The 14,667-nt window shown below is 48.7% G+C and overlaps 2 protein-coding genes across 2 annotated transcripts in view; both read right to left on the bottom strand.

Moving 5' to 3' along the window:
* Window positions 1-500: 500 nt before the first annotated feature.
* Window positions 501-845, bottom strand: LOC127192034 (40S ribosomal protein S23-like). Its single transcript, XM_051149378.1, has one exon. It carries the CDS (start codon window positions 843-845, stop codon window positions 501-503), a length of 345 nt encoding a protein of 114 aa, XP_051005335.1.
* Window positions 846-9,993: 9,148 nt separating this feature from the next.
* Window positions 9,994-14,667, bottom strand: part of Dennd5a (DENN domain containing 5A) — a 67,015-nt gene continuing 62,341 nt past the window's right edge. Inside the window, 5 exon segments of the mRNA XM_051149379.1 lie at window positions 9,994-10,712; window positions 12,204-12,372; window positions 12,876-12,999; window positions 13,628-13,710; window positions 14,222-14,403. Coding sequence (XP_051005336.1) covers window positions 10,529-10,712; window positions 12,204-12,372; window positions 12,876-12,999; window positions 13,628-13,710; window positions 14,222-14,403 — 742 coding nt within the window. The 3' untranslated portion in view covers window positions 9,994-10,528.

The following is a 14,667-nucleotide window of genomic DNA, read 5'->3' on the forward strand; positions in this document are numbered from 1 at the left end:
GGCTGTGGTTAGTACGTATGTCTTTCATGTGTTTATGTATACCATTTGCACATAGTACTGACAGAGGCCAGAGTAGGGTGTCAGATTCCCTGGAACTGGAATCACAGGTGGTTGTGAGACACCCAGTGTGGGTGCTGGGGGGACCAAGCCAGGGTCCTCTGGAGATGCAGTTAACCTCTGAGCCGTTTTTCCAGCTGTGGTGGTACACATCTGTAACCCAGCTCTTTTGAGGCCTGACCAGGTTCCATGGGATCCTGTCTCAGGAAACCAAAACTAAGCAACAACAAATCACATGATCTACAAATAGATACGTTTAATTTTTTTCTTATTTAGGCACTTTTTTTTTTTTAAGAATATGAAGGTTTATTACTGTGTTTCCACTGTCAAAATATATGATCTTGGCCTTTCATTCTTGCCTTTGGATAGGGCCAAAAGAGACACACTGGCTATTTTAACAACCTTGAAGCAGACTCAGGAATTTCACCAACAGCATGAACTTTTCAACCAAATCCAGCAACTAGAACGTCATTTTCCTCATTGAGGTTCAAACCGCCATCACTGGGCACGATCGCTGTGATCTTCTTGCCGTTCTTGATGAGCTGCGCCCCCTCGCACTTCCGGATAGCAGAATTTGGTTTTTTGGCTTCAACCCCTACTTTTACCAGCACAATTCCCTTTGCATGAGAGGCACCTCCCAAGGGAATGGCCTTGAGGGATGTGCTCAACTGGGTTTTCTTGGCTTGTTTATCATGCCACTTCTGGTACCATCGGTGACTTCGGAAGTCACCTGGACTGGAAGTTCCTGGAAGTACAGAGATGACAACACTTGCCCATCTTGCCAGCATCACCAAGAGAAAGAGCCCTCTTTTTCTTTTTTCTTCCTTAAATTTAAAAGGGTTTTCTTCTTCTTCTTTTTTTTTTTCTTCAATTTTATGTATATTGGTGTTTTGCCTGCATGTATATCTGTCTGGAATGTATGTGCTTATGCTGCAGAGACCAGAAAGGGGAGCCAGATCCCCTGGAACTGGAGTTTCAGATGGTTGTGAGTTGCCAAATAGGTGTTGAGAATTCAACCTGGGTCCTCTGGAAGAGTGGCTAGAGTTCTTAACTGCTGAGCCATTGCACCAGCCCCTTAATTAATTTGCTTTGCTTTGCTTATTTTTGGAGACTGTGCTGGCCAGTTTTATGTCAACTTGACACAAGCTAAAGTCATCTGAGAGGAGGGAACCTCAAGAAGATGCCTCATAAGATCAGGCTGTGGGCAAGCCTATAGGGCATTTTCTTAATTAGTAATTGATGGGGAGAGGGCCCAGCCCACAGTGGGTGGGACTATCCTTCAGTTGGTGATCCTGGGTTGTATAAGAATGCAGGTTGAGCAAACCATGGGAGAGCAAGCCAGTAAGTAGCACCCCTCCATGGCTTCTGCATCAGCTCCTGCCACCAGGTTCCTGTCTTGCTTTACTTCCTCCCTCATTTTTTTTTTTGGTGATGAACTGGTATATGAAAATCTGAGCAAAATAAATCCTTTCCTCCTCCAGTCGATTTAGTCATGGTGTTTCTTTGTAGCAATAGAAACCCTGGCAGCTGGGTGTGGTGGTGCATGCCTTTAATTCCAGCACTTGGGAGGCAGAGGCAGGCAGATTAATGTGAGTTCGAGGGCAGCCTGGCCTACAATGTGAGTCTAGGACAGCCAAGGCTACACAAAGAAACACTGTGGGGGGGGGGGTGGAGAAAGAAAAGAAAAAGAAAGAAAAGAAACCCTGAGGAAGACAGAGGCCATTTACCGGCTAGTTCCTTTTGTCTTTGGGCTGAAGTGCTTATTTCATACATAAAAGGAAGTGAAGAACAGTCAGGCTGGCCTGTAAGGGTTCTAGGCTGAGACAAAGGCTTCACTGACTCAGTGTCTCAAATTAATACCTACCCTTGGGGTCCATCAACATTAGTAAATAAACAATACCCCCATAGGTGTTCTAAGTTGATAATGACAATATGTGATGGAGATTTACATTCAGAAATTTAGATGCACCAAGATAGGAAAGATGTCTTCTTCAAGGCTGTCAAATACAAACAGCCAAAACACTAAGAATGTAACATTTATATGATTCCTGATTGTGCCATAGTTCTTCTTGCCAGGGGGGAATCTATTGTATATATGTGTAATAATATAAATGTATATGTACAAAAATAATTTTTAAAATTATTAATATTAAAAAAATAACCCAATACCAAACTCACAGTTGCAAAACCAGTACAGTATTTTGTGAACAAAGCAGCAGCAGTTTTCACTTGACCTTCTGATGGCTTTTTGCTAACAACGTTGTACAAACCTGCCCAGTTTTGGGATGCTTTAAGGTTGAGGTCTGCAAGGTGCATGGCCAGGGCCTCACCTGTAGCTCAGGTCACTCAATTCCCAGTCTCCCCAGAGACCTCCAAACTCCCAACACAAACAAATGCAAGGTCAGGAAAGAGTGGTTTTTGGAGTTTCTGCAAGGTATCTTTCTAAACATTTTGTTTTAATGTGCATGTGTTCATACACAAATGCAAGTGTATATATAGGGGCCAGAGGACAAGCTTCAGTGTAGGTCCCTGCCTTCTGCTTGGTTTGTGTCTTATTACTGTTCTATTGCTGTGAAGAGACACCATGTACAAGGCAACTTATAAAAGGAAGCACTTTATTGGGAGGCTTACTTACAGTTTTAGAGGCTTAATCCACGCTCACCATGGTGGAAAAAAGGGCGGCAGGCAGGCACCAGAGCAGTAGCTGAGAGGGAGTGTACATCTGCAACCTCAAAGCCCAGCCCCCCAGTGACACACCTCCAAGAAGGCCACACCTCCTAACTCTTCCCAAACAATTCCACCTAGGGCCGTGCACTTAAACATATGAGCCAATGGGGGGACCGTTCTTATCCAAACCACTGGCTTGAGAGGGGCTCTCTGCCAGGCTAGCTGGCCCACAAACATCCAGGGATTCACTTGTTTCCACCTCACATCTCATTTTAGAGGCACTGCACTGGGATGTCTGATTTAGACATACACACCACCACATCCAGCTTGAGTGTGTGCTGGGGATCTGAACTCGGGTCCTCATGCCTGGGTAAAGCAAGCACTTCACCCAAAGGCCACCTCCCCAGCCTCTAACAACTTGCTGCATGGCCTGTCCCTAGTGCGCTCTATGGCTTAGCTTGTAGTTAATATCTTCACTGAGAGAACAAAGCTGCCTGGCCAGAGGGGCCTGAGGGGTAGGGAAGATAGCACTGCTTCCTGAGGACAGAGACTGGATCAGGAAGAAAAGCTTGAGGCAAGATGAAAAGTTTAGTCAAGGGACAGGTTGGGCCAACTGTAGGGCTGGGAGGAGCAGCCTAGGGATCTAGCTGAGCTTGGCGCCAGGCTCAGGGAGATTAATAGCGTAGTTCTGAGGCTGCTGCAACGGTCAGGCTGTGCAGCTCGAGTTAAAGGTCAGACCCTATAATAAACCTTCAGGAATCAGAGATCCCTGGGACCCCAGAGGACCAGGGGCAAGTTTTCAGGGCCTACTTACTCTACCCGGAAGGAAATTTCAGAAACTGCTGGCTTCACTTTCAGGGTCAGTGAAAGCAAAGAACCTGCCCTCAGTTCCTGGGGCTACTCCAAAGTCAGCTGGCCCTGGTCCTTCCTTTTGATAGTATGAGAACCAAAGTTCCAAAGAGCTTGATGATATACCAGCTGGGGACTCATTTGCTCACCCCACATCCAGTCCAACAACACTCTGCCTCTAAGCAACTGTGTAATCCACTCTCCCTCCAACCCCCTCACCCCCACTCACCCAAGTGACACATCCTCTTTGACCACTAGCCAGGATGCTCACATCCTTCCTCCAAATGCGAACCTGAACAAGTCACTCTTCTCCAGGAAACCCTGTGACTTCTGGGCTCTAAGGGGAAGATGTAGTTCCCTTGGATACCTTTCACTGCTGTGAAAGGGAGTGGGCCTCCTTGCCTTCGGGAGGATACATCCCACTCCTAGGAACTCTCTGGTGACACCAAAAATGTCAGCTTGCAGTGAAGCCTCAAATGGAAAAGGCCTCTCCAGGAGGGTAATGGCCTGGCCCTGGGCTCTTAGATGTACTCCCTATGTGCTGGAACTACCCGCACGGACCTCTCTTGTAAACCCCACTGAGCCACTAAGCAAGGCTCTTGGGATCTAGAGTGAAGCTGGGCCATTTGTAGAAAGATTTTTGAGAAATAACTCACATGACTAGGCCCTTTTCTTTCTCTCTCTCTCTCTCTCTTTTTTTTTTTTTTTTTTTTGTTTTTTTTGTTTTTTGTTTTTCAAGTCAGTGTTTCTCTGTGTAGCCTTGGCTGTCCTAGACTCGCTTTGTAGACCAGGCTGGCCTCGAACTCACAGTGATCCATCTGCCTCTGCCTCTGCCTCCTAAGTGCTGGGACTAAAGGCATGTGCCACCACACCCAGCTAGGCCCTTCTTTTGATGACACACTTGACCATCAAGTGACAGGACATCCAGAACTGCCCGTTATGAACTGGGTCCTTCAGACCTGCCAAGGAAAAAGTGTTGCCCCAGCTTGTTTGCTGATGGACCAGGTAAAGGCCCAAAATGGATAGTGGCTGCATGACAGGCCCATTTGAGGGTCACCTTGAAAGGTAAGAGAGAGTAGCCCCAGGACACAGGACTGCAGGTGTGTATCTGCTCAGGCCCAGAAGCCCAGTACACAGGACTGCAGGTGTGCATCTGCTCAGGCCCAGAAGCCCAGCACACAGGACTGCAGGTGTGCATCTGCTCAGGCCCAGAAGCCCAGTACACAGGACTGCAGGTGTGCATCTGCTCAGGACCAGAAGCACACGGGGAAACTGTGTCAGCTCCTGGGCCAGGGCTAGTGAGCTCCGTGATCCTGACAGAACTAGGACTATTTCCAGATCCCTGGATAGTCAGGGGTCAGGAAGGCAAAGTTCTGGAAGGTTTCAGAAAACATCTGATAGAGGCGCATGGAGGATGTGTGTGTTGCAGGAGTGGCACTTACGAGAGCACAAACACATTAACAACCACCAGAGAGCATTGCCACCGAAGAAAACTGAAAACTGAGTGGATCGGCCACCCTGGAGCAAATGCACTGAGCATGAGAAGGGACTGATGACAGTACTAGGACGGGACCAACAGTGTAGACTCACTCCCACATACCGAAGCCATACACTCACAGCTGCCACCATCTGCCTCCCACAGGCACAAGTGGCATGCATGCCCTAACGTACAGATACAATTAGGTTTTAAGAATTATTTTATGTAGTGAGTATTTTGCCTGCATTTATGTATGTATACTATGTGCCTGTCTGGTGCCCATGGAGGTCAGAAGACGGAGCAGGATCCCATGGAACTGGTGGTGAAGCACCATGTGAGTGCTGGAGATTTAACCTGGGTCCTCTGCCAGAACACAGCAACCAGTGCTCTTAACTGCTGAGCTACTGCTCCAGCCCCTAATTTTAAAATGTTAAAAAAAAACAAAACAGAGCCAGGAGTGATGGCGCACAGCTTTAATCCCAGCACTCAGGAGGCAGAGGCTGGCGGATCGCTGTGAGTTCGAGGCCAGCCTGGTCTACAAAATGAGTCCAGGACAGGCAAGGCTAACACAGAGAAACCCTGTCTCGAAAAACCTAAAAAAAACCAAAAAACCAAAAACAAACAAAAACAAAACAAAACAAAACAAAAACAAAGTCTAGCAGTTGTAAGGAGGAAGACCACTAGGACTGGGACAGGGAGGGGACATGTAGTTAGGGCTGGCAAAGGTTCGCTCGACCTGGGTGTAATTACTTCACCTGAGTTCATCTGCTTGTTTACTTACCCAGAAATCTCAGCATGTGGGAAGCACGGAGGAGAGCAGGTGCAGATGCTGAGGCAAGAAGGGCCATGTGCTGGATCCAGCTTCCCCAGAGTTGCTACAGAGGCCTGCCTGCCTGAGCCCCATACAGGATACAGCTGACTCAAGTGTCCTTGAAACCTTGAGCTACTGGGTGTGGCTGCTCTCTTAAGTCATTCCTCCCATAGTCTGGCAATGATAAAAAACACAGTAGAAAGGGAATTCACAGCAGACGCAGCTGTTAGAAGTAGTGGCAGCAAAGCCCTAATTTGGGAAACAAGTTCACACCCACCTTCTCAGCAGGGGCTCACGGCTGACCCAGGCCACTGACTCCCTCACTGAAACGCACAGCTAAGGTCTGGCTGCTGTGCAGAACCACAGCCCGATGGCCAGTTGTCCCACTTTCATCCTACAGACAGCGTGAGAGCTGGCTCAGGTTACTAGCTCCGAAGAGCTGAAGGAAGACAAAGGAACTGTGATGATGGGTTCGTTTTCATTGTCAACTTGACACAATCTAGAATCACCTGGAAGACAGTCTGTAAGGAATTCTATAATGAGGTTGGCCTGGGCGGGGTTTTCTTACTTGAGGTCTGAAGACTCACCCAGAATGTGGGTGGCATCATCTCATGGGCTGGATCTCACACTGAAGGAAAAGGAGCGAGCTCATCACTGTGGTGCCTGCCTGCCTGCCTGCCTTCCTTCCGTCCTTCTCTTTACTGTGGATGTGATGACTAGCTGCTTCAATCTCCTGTTGCCTTAACTTCCCCATAGTAACCATAACGTGAACTAAATAAACCTCCCCCCCCCTTAAATTGCTTCTGCCAGTTATTTTTATCACAGCAATAGCAACGAGACTAAGACAACAACATATTCCCTGGCTACCCAAACGATATTCCATGTTCCTGAGTCCTGTGACCACCTCATGAGGGTTTAATCAGACCCTTCGGTTACAAGCATGTCTGTCTGTGACCTGAAACATGCTACCATAGACACACACTTCATGCTACCCAGCTCTGCAGCAGCACTCAGGCCACGAGTTTCCACTTCTCAGTTCAATGTGAAACAAGGAAAACTAGGAACAACGGGGCCACTCATGGGGTGGAGCCCTGTGCTGAGAGTGCCAGTCCTTTTGTGACTGGTGTGTGGCACATGGGGATCCCACAGATTGCGAGCATCTGTGTGAGAAGTGCCCTTCCATACCTGTCAGCTACCGCCTCTAACCTTCTGGATGTGGAGCCCACAACCTTCACCCCTCCCTAGCTCAGGCTGGTCTCTTAACTGCTCCAAGCTTCCAACTCACTGGTACTTTCACACCTTTGTTCCTGTTTTCTCAGAATGCAAGGCCCACTCCCTTGACAAACTGCTACCCAGAGCAGATCCCACAATGAATTAACATCCTCCCTGGAGTCACACTTCCACCTCTGGGTTTCAGTCATCTCTATATCAGGAAAGAATAGGATGTAGCACGTGGTGACAGCAACAGCAGACACTGGCGCACAGCTGACATTTCTTTTTATTACATTTGCTTGTGTGTGTAGATGCAGGACAGAGGGCACGTGTGGAGATCAGAGGAAGACTGTCAGCAGTCAGCTCTCTCCTAGCACGTGGGCCCAGCACTGAGCACAGGTCACCAGCAGCAAGCGGCTTTACTGCTCAGCCCTGTTACTGGCCCATGCCTGACATATTTAACATTTACAGCGTCCCAGGATGCAGATACTATTATTGACTTTTCTTTTGAGGTTTGGGGAAATCATACAGTTTGCCCTCAGTCTAGATCCTATGACCAATGAAGTCACTTTATTCCAAACACTTACTGGGTTCCTACCACAAGCCAGGCACAATCCAGAGAACAAGAGAAACAACTCTCACCTTCACAGAGCGGACACTCAGAATAAACAAATACCCGCATAATGGAGAGGAAGAAGTGACGTGACCAATGGGGCCAGTTAGGGAAGGTCTCTCTAAAATCATGAAGTGTAGAGCACTCAAGGGAGCACACAAAGGAGTAGCTGTCATACACACCTGGGGTTAAGACTGCTCTAATAACCACAACTCCTTACAGGTTGTGGGGCTGTGTGGCCTTGGGCAAGGAATTCAACGTTTCCAGGCCTTGGTTTCCTCCCAAACCTGGACAATCAACGCTTGTTTTGCAGAGTCTGACTGTAAAGTCCTGGTGTAAGGTGTGCCCAGGCTTAGCCTCACAAGACACACACACACACACACACACACACACACACACACATTCTTAGGGGGCCAAACCCCACCTCCCTCTGTACTCCAGACACACGTGCTCCTCTTTCCCTCTGCTACCTGCAAAGGAACTGAGGTCTCAATCTGCAGCCTGCGCACGCCCCCTACCGGCAGGACACCACAGGGTGGCTCTCCTAAAGCCTCCTTTTCCACACCTCTTGCAAAAGCAGCCTGTGCACTCCCAGCTGCTGGAGTCCTCTCTGGCCTGTATGTGTGCACAGTCCAGAGGTGGCCCATATGAGGCTGCAAACACCAATCAAGAAACTCTATCTGAGCCAGGCTTGGTGACGCACACCTTTAATCCCAGCACTCGGGAGGCAGAGGCAGGCGGATCGCTGTGAGTTCACGCCAGCCTGGTTTACAAAGTGAGTCCAGGACAGCCAAGGCTACACAGAGAAACCCTATCTCGAAAGAAAGAAAGAAAGAAAGAAAGAAAGAAAGAAAGAAAGAAAGAAAGAGAAAAGAAAAGAAAGAAAGAGAGAGAACTAATTCTATCTGCAGTGTCTACCAAGCTCTAAGAAACTGCAGGGCTACAATAAGAAAATGTTAACTGCCTGGGAAGCTGGGGAAGACATCACAGTAGGTGGCTCCTAAAGTAAACACTGCACAATTTACAGGTGGTGGGCAAAGGGAAAGCAAAGAGAGCAGTGCATGCAGAACCAAGAGACACACACACACACACACACACACACACACACAGAGAGAGAGAGAAAAGAAAAAGAAAAAGAAAAACTTAGGCATGGTGGTACATGCCTTTAATCCCACATCTTTGAGTTTCGAGGCCAGCCTAGTCTACATAATGAGTAGACAGCCAGGATACACAGAGATACCCTGTCTTGAAAAACATAAAAGGAGCTGGGCTTGGTGGCGCACGGCTTTAATCCCAGCACTTGGGAGGCAGAGGCCGGAGGATCTCTGTAAGTTCGAGACCAGCCTGGTCTACAAAGCGAGTCCAGGACATCCAAGATTACACAGAGAAACCCTGTCTTGAAAAAACCAAAAAAAGAAAAAAAACAAAAAAAACAAAAAACAAAAAAAGAAAAACATAAAAGGAGAAGGAGGGAGGGAGGGAGGAGAAAAGAAAAACTCAGCTTGTCATTAAAGTCCTAGGGCTCTCCCACTCTCATGCCTGACAGCAAACACCTCAGTAGAGAAAAGGCTTTTATGTGTGTTTCCCCCCCCCCCATTCTTCCATGTGTCAATGGAGGGTAGACAGGGCCACCTGTGTCTGTGTTCCCACTCAGTCTCCCCACCCTTCTCAAGAAACGGCCTAGTACCATCCATGAAGCGACAATCTTCACAAGCTTGGCCAAGTCTCCTCCCTCTGTGCATAGGGAGAACAAGCTTCCTACATTCCTCCTCCTCAGCTGACTGGATTAGCTATCAATGTCTTGGGCACCAGAGAGGGAAGGTCTAAGAACACAGGTCCTCAGGGCATCCTGGCAGTCCACAGACCCCAGCCACTGGGGAGAGAGGGGCGCAGTTTGGTGCTCAGGCAGGTCACACTGCACCCCCACACCCCCACACCCCCACACCCACGAAAGCCAGGGACCAGAGAGGTTTGTTTCAGGTGTTTTATTAAGTGGGCCATACTGTAGCTGGTTTCTAAGTTGCAAAACAACATAAATTTTAACAGTAATAACATAGCCAGTTAGATTGTGACAAGCTTTTCTTTTTCTTAAAGAGAAAAAAAGAAAGACAAATACTTAAAACACACAATGGCAGGTTAAATAAATAAGATAGATGAAGAAATGACGAACCTGTTAAAACATGCTCATGTTTACTTCTCTGCAACTTTGCGCCAACAGGAAACATGATTTTCTGCATGATGGTGGCACAATGACATGTCCTGGCATGTCTCCTTCCCAAATAATACTGACAAAAAAAAGGGGGGGAGGGGAAGGGGGAGAAACAGATGTGGAGCTGACTCCGAAGTGCTTGATCAGAGGCACAGCTAAAAATCCCTTTGATTGGAGCATGGGATTTCCTGCTCCCACACCTGTGCATGGCCCGTGAAAGCCAGACACCTAGAATAATGTTAATATAGAAAACATTAGTTTAAAAACGCTGTGGAATGGCCTCTTCACCGTGACGGGGCGGCATGTGGGACAGCCCCACACGTGTGTGCAGGCTCAGTCCGGGAGGCCACAGGCTCCCAGAGCGTGGCCGTGCAAGAGAGGCACCAGCTTCAAAACAAGCAGTGCCCACCCTGCCCCCTCTTCCTGTCACTCTTTCACATGAAAGTGTGTAAAAAGCAGGTCAGCAAATAAACTCTAAAATAGATTATTTTTTTCCAAAAATCCTCTAGTTTTCTTTTTACAGTAAGTATACATCGCCTCTCTGTCCCTGACAACTTGCTTGGGTCCCTTGGGGATGAAGAGGCAGAGCAGCAGGGAGTCTTCCTGGTCCTGCTGCTAGCTGGTGCTGGGAGGTCAGATGTCAATGCCCTTGACGAGGGACGTCTCCAGTGTGATGTTGAACTCCTGCAGGGTCTGCAGCACTCGGATCAGGGAATTGACAAGTGTGTGATCTTTGATCAGTGCCATGTCCTCGTACATGTGTGCAGTGATGGGGCAGTCGGCCAACAAGGCAATCCAGTGGTGCAGAAGGTGATCTCTGGCAGGGTGGGAGTGGTCCAGGAGGGTCAAAGCAAGAGAAAACAAAGAGAAACAGGCTGAGGCCAAAGGGGATCCTTGAACCAAGTCTGAAGATGAAGAAGCTGGCACCTCCCCACAACCCCACATCCCTCCCCAAAGGAGCTTGCTTTCCACTGCCTAACCCTGAGAACAACCCCACAGAGCTAACCCTGTCACCTGCTTCTCTTTCTCTACCTCCTTCATCTCCCTAGACAACCTTAGCACACACCAGTTACTAGGCTGAAATGAGTGTTCCCAGTACTAGGCTGAAGTTGTCCTCCTCCCCTCCAGAGCACCTCTTGTCCTTACTGCTAACACCACCAGGAAGTGCTAAGACACATGACACTTCCCATGTGCCACTACTATTCCAAGAGGTTTGGTTTTATGACAGCACCACCTGCATGCGATGCCAGCGAGGAGCAAAAGAAGATGCTGGCTCCTCTGGAACTTTTGTGAGTCACCATGTGGGTGCTGGGAACCCAACTTGGGCTCTTAACCACTGAGCTATCTCTTTCCAGCATCTTATTATTTTACTTTTGTGTTTTGAGATGGGGGGAGGGAGAGTCCTTACTATGTTGCTCATGCTAGCCTTGTATGTCTAGGCTCATGCAATCCTCCCGCCTTAGCTTCCCAGTAGCAGGTGCTCCAGACATGCAGCTCAGTGCTCAGCTTAGAGCCTGTATTTCAGCACCACACCAATCCTCTCTGCACATGGCCTGAACACCCACACTTCCATGCTCTCTCAGCGCTGTTAACTTCGATGCATACTACTCACGGGATGAGACCCACATTATCTTGGTCTTCTCATTAACAATGCAGTCTTATTACAGGAGGCATTGTCTCCACCTTGGTCTTGAAGGCCTCTAGCTTCCCCTGCTTCTCTTCCTTTTCTTTTTCTTTCTTTCTTCCCCCAAGACAGGGTTTCTCTGTATAACAAGCTATGGCTGTCCTGAACTTGCTTTGTAGACCAGGCTGGCCTAGAACTCACAGCGATCCACCTGCCTCTGCCTCCCAAGTGCTGGGATTAAAGGTGTAAGCCACCACTTCCAGCTCCCAGTGTCCTTCTAATGTGCTTCCTGTTACTGCCCTTCCCTCATTCCACTTGCAATTTCCCTCCATTAAAGACTCATCTCAACACCGCCTCCTCCCTGAAGCCTTCTCTGGACTCTCTCCTCTCTCTCCATAAGGCCTGAGGCATTCAAATGTTTACTGAAAGAATAACTATACATATTTACTTCCAATTTCCCCACAGGAGTGGTTTTGAACCTTCATGTCAAAATGTGGCCTCCATCATCCTTAATTAAATATATTCTACTTCACAGATCACCACAAACATACAAGATACAGAAGAAAATTAATAGCCTAAAAGAACCCACCAAGAGTGCCTGGGCAGTGGCCAGTGGCCACCCTGTATGGCAGACCTATTGCAGTATGAGTGTTGGCTGCCCTACACTCTCAGGCCCTGCAGTACCTGGCTCCCAGGCACACCAGCATCTGAAACTTGCCGTCCTTGCCGATGTTCCGGGGCGTGTTATTGATTGCCGTGACAAAGCGGCAGAAGTTGCGGGCCCTTGTGTGCCAGTTTTCCTCTGGGAGTACATCATTCTGCTCCAACGTCTCATAATAGGTTTGTGCTTTCTCTGTGAAAGGCAGAAAGTTTTGACAATGGCTCCTCAAAACCTGTTCCACAGGCCACCTGCTGTGGGACTCTCCAAGCCCCCACAGGCAACTTCAGGAAAATAACGCCGGTATTGTGATGTCAGTGAGCATATTTAAAAATAATCCCTAGTTTTACATTTTATTCATGTAGCCCTTGACATAAACAGGGTCTTTTTCCCTGTTCTGAAGAGACAAGAAAGCTCTGAGGGCTGTCTCCGGTATAAAAACTCTGCAGTGGAGACCACACAGGCTCGGGATCCAAACTCCCAACTGTCCTTTTGGATCTATAGGGACAGAGGGTAAGGACTTGGGGCTACACCTGCTCTAGATAAGGGATGCTTAGCATCTCCTGTCAAGTTCTCAGGAGGTAAGGCTTGCACAGAGGATGAGCGTGGTGTCGGGGCACTCAGGGCGTGGCACAGGGCACAGGGCAGACCCTCGCATCCACGTGCTCCTAATACTCTCAAACCGTAGCGCAGCTCACCTAGGAAATCCCAAATGAAGACATTTTTGAAGAGCCGAGGTGACTTAAATCCATGCTGGAATGCTTGTTCCAGTGCAGAAACGAGACCACACTCCCCACAAAGCAACAGTGTGAGACTGCCACGCTAAGAAAGAAAACAGGATAAATGGCAGGCAGAGCTCAGCTGAGCTGCCAACCACCACTGCATCCTAAAACCCACAGCCAGCAAGAAGGCTCGTCCTGTCTGCTGTGCAGCACCAATCATAGCAGCGGGCACACTCTTTCAGTGAGGAACTGCTGAAGGGCATGTGATGGAGTGAGGTCACACACAGGAGACTGTCCAATAGGGCTCAAAGCCAGTGTAATTATCATTGGGATAGAAACAAGCAACTCCAGAAAAAGACAGGAAGAGGTTGTGTTTACTGGGGGACCCTAGAGACTCTACTTAAGTCATCAATATGGAAGGAAAACAGAACAACTGAGGCAAAGGCTTCTGGGAAGGAGTCTAGCCATCCCAACGTAGGCAAGGTATGCTATACTGGACTCTGACTGGGCACGGCAATATGGAGGAGACTGGAAGATTGCCAGAACTTTGCGAGCAGGATGGGCTACATTAATGAGTTCCAGGCCATCCTGGGATATGCCGAAGACCTGTTGATGACTTTGGACTAGCCACAGCACTCGGACACCGAAGAATCTAACAAGGTAACTGCAATATCAAGATGACTCCCTCTTACTCAGAAGGCACTGGGCTGCAGGGCAGGAAGGCTCACCTCTTTCTCAGGCTTATGGAAATGCTTCACGATGCCATTGACTGCCTCCCCGATGGACTCCTGGATCTGCCCAGTGTTCAGCTCTGAGAAAATCAAGCAGGTATCATTAAGGAATCTCAGAGGATAGCACAAAGGAGACTGAGGACACAGGGAATAGGCCTGTAGGAGAAACAGGGGAGTGGGCACTCAAGAAGCAGAGACTCTTGCCCACCTACTTCTGTACAGAGAGCTCTTCCCAAAGTCTTAGGGGACAAAGTCAAAGCTAAGAGAGCTCTGTCTCTCTGAGATGCCAGCCCAGTTTACTTTCCACTTTACTCTGGAATTCCTGGTTTCATTAAGAGAGCTGTGACTGCCTGTAAACAGTCACCAGGAAGAAGGGGGCCAGAAATGACCCCTCTCCCTGACAGACAGGACATGGAAAAACAAGACAGGTCATCAGACACTCCTTCCAGGTCCCCAAGGCAAGGGCCACATACACAGGATGATCAAGAGAGGAGGTGGCTTTGTCAGCAGCGGTGGCTCCTGGGGTAGCTGCACACACTGGAGCCAGGGCTCTCAGAAACCTGCAAATTCCCAGACTTCCTTCCTACTCACTGGGCTTATTGTTGGGCGAGATGGTTACAAGTCTCCGGATGACACTGGGGGACTGCTGAAGCGGTGGAGTCCGACAAGGCCTCTCATCCACCTCAGGCAGGGAAGTGAGCAGCTCCCCAACGAGCACGCGCTCCAGGCTTCCATCGTCCACACCCTTTCCCAGCCACCGGCCACACGGAAACCTGGAGGTAAATCAACAGCCTGTGAGAGCTGCCCATTCCTCCAGCATCTTCCCTTGCTGCTCAGCAGTGCTGTCAACAAAGCCAATCCATGGGGACAGTACAAAACCAGATGAGTGGCCTCCAGGCTATCTGTGTCCCACAGTGTACAATCACCAGAACTACCTAGGTGGCTTGGGACACATGTCCAGCAATGTCATACATGTTTACCTGGTTGGAAACCATCCTGTATCTTTCAAGTAGACAAGGCAGAGGCTGCCTTGGGGC

This window comes from Acomys russatus, chromosome 7, assembly GCF_903995435.1.
Source record: "Acomys russatus chromosome 7, mAcoRus1.1, whole genome shotgun sequence".
In the NCBI taxonomy this organism is placed as follows: domain Eukaryota; kingdom Metazoa; phylum Chordata; class Mammalia; order Rodentia; family Muridae; genus Acomys; species Acomys russatus.

Bases quoted from the DNA above. Each gene is read 5' to 3' on its own strand.
- LOC127192034 (XM_051149378.1), bottom strand. From the start codon at position 845: ATGCTGGCAAGATGGGCAAGTGTTGTCATCTCTGTACTTCCAGGAACT.